Source organism: Eucyclogobius newberryi, unplaced genomic scaffold (genome assembly GCF_026437365.1).
Source record: "Eucyclogobius newberryi isolate DKJ021-1_F unplaced genomic scaffold, fEucNew1.0.hap1 SCAF_5, whole genome shotgun sequence".
NCBI classification, from domain to species: domain Eukaryota; kingdom Metazoa; phylum Chordata; class Actinopteri; order Gobiiformes; family Gobiidae; genus Eucyclogobius; species Eucyclogobius newberryi.
The window spans coordinates 25,722,628-25,728,196 of record NW_027316167.1 but is presented as its reverse complement, the minus strand read 5'-3'; the positions used below and the strand labels follow the sequence as shown (position 1 = coordinate 25,728,196).

Here is a 5,569-nt window from a genome sequence, read left to right as displayed (position 1 = left end):
TCATCGTCATTAACTCCGGGCTTGGACCTCTGGTCACAGAGCCAGGGGGTGAGATTAAAACTACACAAATACAGTGTGCGTGTTTGCATGACAAATATGTCAGTGTTTTTCTTTTGCTTTGATTGGTGTTTGAACAACTATTAAATTCCCTAATAATAATAAATGAGGTATGATTTATCTGATTCAGCCCCTGGTTTATACGTGTAATTATACAATAACAATTTATCTGTTACAAGAGAAACAGCATGTACAGTGTATCTTAAGAAAAGCAAAGGCTGGACGTGATTGGCAAAGACATTATTCTATCCCTGGTACCCTGGCGTTCCGGGATTACCGTGACGTCACGCTGATACCCTTGCATGGATGAATGCTAAAGAACTATAGAGCCACAAATAATAGCACAAGCAGAGTCCATATCTTGCAAGTCTTACGTTATCCTTTAAGCCTCCTTTAGCTAACAACAACATTTTGGTTGGGTTGCAGCGCTTATTGACGCTTAATTTAATTTCTTATCGGGTCGTTTGGGGGATTATTCATTCATATAAAACAATCTGCAGCTGGAGCCAGCCCAAAGTCTCCCTCCTATCTATGAGTGAAGTCATCTATTATTGAGCGAAAGGCCGTGTGTGGAAATGTGTGTAAGACGCTGGATTTGAAGTAGAATTGGTTGCAATCGATCAAGGGTAAAGAATATTGCTGATGGGAACAAAAGACGCTGCTATGTCTTTCTCACAGTTTGGATATCCTTACAATGCAACGTCACAGGTAAGACATAATTTTTTTATTGCATGCTATTTCTCTAAGTATATTTTTACGACCTGATTGCAGCACACATTTATCTGATGGGGAAATAATCTTTGACTGACATATTGACGGCTATTTTCTCTTGCGCGTTTGTTGTCGGACCAAATATCAATAGGCGCGCACACAGAGACGTGTCCAATTACACTGAATTATGAATGAACTCACGTGTTTTTTGGATGACAATAGAGATGAATGTCACTTATCTCAACCGGGGCGAGTTGTAAATCGGCTGCCACGCACGCGTCCACAACTTGTTTAGAATGCCACGTGAAAGTGGTTGTACAAAAAAAAGGCGCAAAGTTGAGAGGAGTGCTTCATTTAGACTTTATTTATGTTAGGCTTTTGCACAAATACAATTTAGTAAGCTACAAAATTAAAAAAAAAAAAATACAGAAAAGTTTCTCTGGTGTCAAAGTTGTTTTCTTTTTTTGTAAGTTTAGTCTATATTGCTAATACAACAAAGAAATACAAAGAGAGGATGTGGCTACATTTAAAGTTATTCTAGGCTTAAACAACATTTACAATTGTTTGTTTCCATAAAAACACATATTTGTCGACCTTAACGTACTTAACCTATTCAGCAATATTTAAAATCCACTCACCTGACTGAAACCACGTATCAGCTGTGCAATTTAACATTTGTTCTGACGCAAACCTAAAAATCTAAACAATGACAAGTGTGGTTGTTACACATTGGTCCAACTCGCAGAACACCTGAAACTACTTCACACACGCAGGTCTCTCAAACCGAACAAAAACAGTGACTGTATCCATCTCTTCATGCAGTTTTTCGTGTCGGCAAACCCCAGTACGACTTGCTGCGATTCGATTTCCAGATCTGTCTCTGACGGGACAGGCGCATCCCAAACGGCTGCAGCCGCGTCCTTCTGCTGCCCCTCCTACGAGAACCGGCTCCTGGCGAGCAGCCGCACGGAGCTCAACACGGCTCTGGGAGTCTACAGCTCCCCGTACGCAGCCGCTGCTGCCGCCAGCCAGAACTATGCCAACTACTTCCCCTACAGCACCGACCCATCCGCGATCTACTCTTCTCTGGTGGGTACCGTGCACTTTTACTTAATCAAAGCCAACATGTTTGTGCATTTCATGCCACCAGGCATGTGACTGATGTTACTGAAACACAATTAAATGGGGGGGAAAGGAAAGCGTAATATTCTGTTATGAAGGTAAATCTTATTTTTTCAAGCATCATATTAATAAAAATAATAATAATAATAATGAATTTGAACATTAATTTGACAATGTTTTTTTATTTTTTTTATTTGAATTGTGTCTTTCTAAAAAATGTGTTTATTGTAATGGAATGTGTATTTTCAGAATCCACAGTATGACATCAAGGACAGCACTGGCGCGTTACACTCTGGAATCGCTCAGACGGCTGCATACTATCCTTATGACCACTCACTGGGACAGTATCAGTATGACAGGTAGCACTTTTTTGGTCTTTTACGAAACAATATGCAAACTAAAAGCAGCCATTCAGTGTCAAATGTCAAGAAGTAACTTCACCCTGTCCTGGCAACAGTGAGGGGTGCAGGACTGAGCAGAACTCATGACATGTATGTGTGTTTATACTTGTGTGTGCATCCAGGTATGGGACAGTAGATTTTAACGGGACAGCCAGGAGGAAGAATGCCACTCGGGAAACCACCAGCACTTTAAAAACATGGCTTTATGAGCACCGCAAGAACCCCTATCCCACCAAGGGCGAGAAGATCATGCTAGCCATCATCACCAAGATGACCCTCACACAAGTGTCCACCTGGTTCGCCAACGCCAGGAGGAGACTCAAGAAGGAGAACAAGATGACTTGGTCACCTAAGAATAAAGCAGGGGAGGATAGGAAGGATGAACTTGATAAAAATGACCTCGACTGTGTAACCAAAGGTAACGTCGGAGATACTGTTCTCTGTTTTTACTTGTTTAGAACAACAAAGGCCTGTGCATGCAAAAAATTGTATCTTGCTTTAACATTGTATCAATACACCATTTCCCTGCAATTTTGTAATTTCTATAATATTATACTGACATTTATACATTTTACACTACACCTTGTTAATTTAACCATATTTTATTAATTTAACTATATTTTAAAGGGAAAATACATTTATTGTCTTCATTTCTCACAACGTTATTTATTTTATTTCCAAACCACATATATCAACAAGCAAAAAAAAGTCTGGTATTCAGAAAGTAATTGTGCTGACCATTTCCCTTTTCTGTACTTAAAGATTCTTCTGATTGCAAAGAGGAGAAGGACTTGCAGTTGAGCGACCTGGATGACATGGATGATGAGGACTGTGACAAACTGGACAGTGACTGTGAGAAGGTGACTGGAGACGACCCCAACTTACAGCAAGTTATGACCATCTCTGGGAGCCTCCAAAAACAAGACTGCAGCTCGGAACTAAACCTGAGTTTACCTAACACTTTTCACCCTACATTCCCCTGTCCCATCAAGAGTTCTCTCCCCCCTCTCAACAACTACCCTGATCCGGCGGTCTCCAGGTCTTCTTCCAGCCCAATGGGAACTCTGTCGCACTTTGAATCTCTGGACAAGCCCAGGATCTGGTCTCTGGCTCGCACAGCGGCATTGGGAGTTATTCTGAGTCCACAACAGCAGCCACAGCACGGCTCAGAGCTGAGAACGGGGTCGTCCTGCCAGCTCCAGAGCACCAGGCTTCCTGTATCTCTGGCTGGACAGTGTGCAGGCATAAGGGGCCTTAATGAAAATTCCAATCTTTCCAACTCGGAAAACTCTTTCTCCGCTGAAAATTCTGTGCTGCATCCAAAAGTGTATGGTGCTGGGAGCTACAGCCACAAGGGCATCCATCTGCACTGTTCATCCTACGCTGGGTTGCCAGATACATATCCATATGCTACCACTATCGAAGGTAAACATATTTTTTTTTAATTGTGTTTAATTACTTTTTTGTCTTTTTATTACAGGTTTACTATAATTTTATCAAAAAATATTCATGTTCAATCCAAAGCATGAATTTATAATATATTTGCATCACAAAACTAGTATTGGATTCTATTAAGAGTGAGTGATTTGGATCATGCCACTGTGTTTTTGTTGTTCTGGCCTGTTTGCTCCATGCCGTTCTATTGTGTCTTACATATTTCCCATGCTTATGCAAACAAATGACCAACTATTTAGGCAATCATATGCAAAAAATATGAACTGTTATTGTTTTTTACACAAAGATAAATCCCAAACTAAACCCCAAACATTGCTGAGTATTCTCCATAAACTGTGGCTGAAGTGCACTTTCTCCGTTGCTCTTGCAGGGTTCCCAAGTGGCAAAGCTGAGACACCGTCCCCTGACCTGACCCAAGCCTGTGCAACCTTAGCAGATGACAAAGTGACTGCGTTCAGACCCGTGATGAAGAGGTGAAACAGGTGAGAGCCCCACTGACCTGCAAACTGAAAAACACACATGCATAATTCTTCTACATTTTATTTGCTTTTCATTTAAGTAAACCACTTGTTTAAGTTTGAACAAGGGACCTACAAATACATCATGCATAATATACACTGGTACATTTGCAATAATGGAAACAGTAATTAAAATATTTGGAACAGCTATAGGGCTGAGAGGCCTTTAGTGGGGTAAAACAAGTAATATTTAGCTTTTACAGTAGTTTTTTCAGTAATTTTAACAGGCCCTTGAGTATAACAAACTATGAAATTGTAATTAAATACTAAAAACAAAAAAAGTTTAAATCCACCACTGCCTCTGCAACTTTCTAAACACACACCCACATAACAGCAGTGCTTCACCGGATCTGGTTGTCTAAGGCTCAAAGAATTTGCAGATTGCAGTTTAAAACACCAGAATTCAGCTTTAAAATGTTTAATGGATTAAGTTTTGCAAACAAAAAAAAAAATCTAAAATGCTACTATGTATATAGTACTTTTATAGTTTTTTTGAGTATTTCATGTTTACATTTACTTAAGTACAATGAAGTGTAAAATATAAAACTATATATAATATAAATATGGTTCAAAAAGTCTTAATTACTTAAGTTTTTAAAAAAGAATTGCACCTGGCTGCTCTGAATTTCCCCATAAACCTGACAATTCAAATAAAAATGAGTCTAATTTTATCTTTTGCAGATCAACAGACACCTTTCCACTGGGACATTAATATGCACTAAAGGATGTTTTGGATGGAGCGTCGGCTTGTGATGTGAAATGATATGGACTCATTCAGAGACAAATTTACTTAAACTGTGGATCATCATTTTGCACATTTGTTTTTCTTCATCAATTTTATGCAAAAAAAGTCTAGATGCAAAAATACAAGAACGGCCTCTTTATTGAATACATGGCCTGATGTGTTTATGGCAATCAAGTAGGGTAGATATTTATTCATCATATTTATTGTATTTATTTACTATGAATGTGTTTTAATGTATTTTAAATGTTTGTTTACATGGTATTGTAATCCTGCTTGTAAAAGACTTGTCTGACATTTCCACAAAAATGACCAGAGATCCAAAATCTTTTGCAAAACGGACCTGGACAAAACTGTCATTGTCTGCAAATGTGATTTATCTGTAATTGTCATTTTTTGGTTGTTTTTTCTTTTATAATTATACTTTTTCCAGAATCTTCTGTTTTGTGGTTATTTCTATAAGTCACTCCAAATGCTATGGTTTGAATATAAGTTTATAATCTTTAAATGGAAAAGAAAAGGCGCTGTACCGATGGAAGGTCATAATTCACTGGAAGACGAGG

At 38.8% G+C, this 5,569-nt stretch overlaps 1 protein-coding gene across 2 annotated transcripts; it reads left to right on the top strand.

Moving 5' to 3' along the window:
- The first annotated feature begins 223 nt into the window (after positions 1–223).
- Positions 224–5,344, top strand: irx6a (iroquois homeobox 6a). Of its 2 annotated transcripts, none has more exons than XM_072465666.1 (7): positions 224–765; positions 1,641–1,857; positions 2,140–2,249; positions 2,414–2,709; positions 3,054–3,716; positions 4,117–4,228; positions 4,946–5,344. In XM_072465666.1, exons 1-6 carry the CDS (start codon positions 752–754, stop codon positions 4,221–4,223), a joined length of 1,407 nt encoding a protein of 468 aa, XP_072321767.1. In that variant the 5' UTR covers positions 224–751; the 3' UTR covers positions 4,224–4,228; positions 4,946–5,344. The 2 variants fall into 2 exon arrangements, with proteins under 2 accessions (XP_072321767.1, XP_072321766.1); XM_072465665.1 differs by having other exon boundaries at positions 1,591–1,857.
- The last annotated feature ends 225 nt before the right edge of the window (positions 5,345–5,569 follow it).

What these genes read in the sequence shown, in the direction of transcription:
- irx6a (XM_072465665.1), top strand. Translation starts at nt 700, where the DNA reads ATGGGAACAAAAGACGCTGCTATGTCTTTCTCACAGTTTGGATATCCT. An exon ending in GGACAGTATCAGTATGACAG is followed by an intron (nt 2,250 to 2,413) that starts GTAGCACTTTTT and finishes GTGTGCATCCAG; the next exon opens with GTATGGGACAGTAGATTTTA. An exon ending in CCTCGACTGTGTAACCAAAG is followed by an intron (nt 2,710 to 3,053) that starts GTAACGTCGGAG and finishes CTGTACTTAAAG; the next exon opens with ATTCTTCTGATTGCAAAGAG.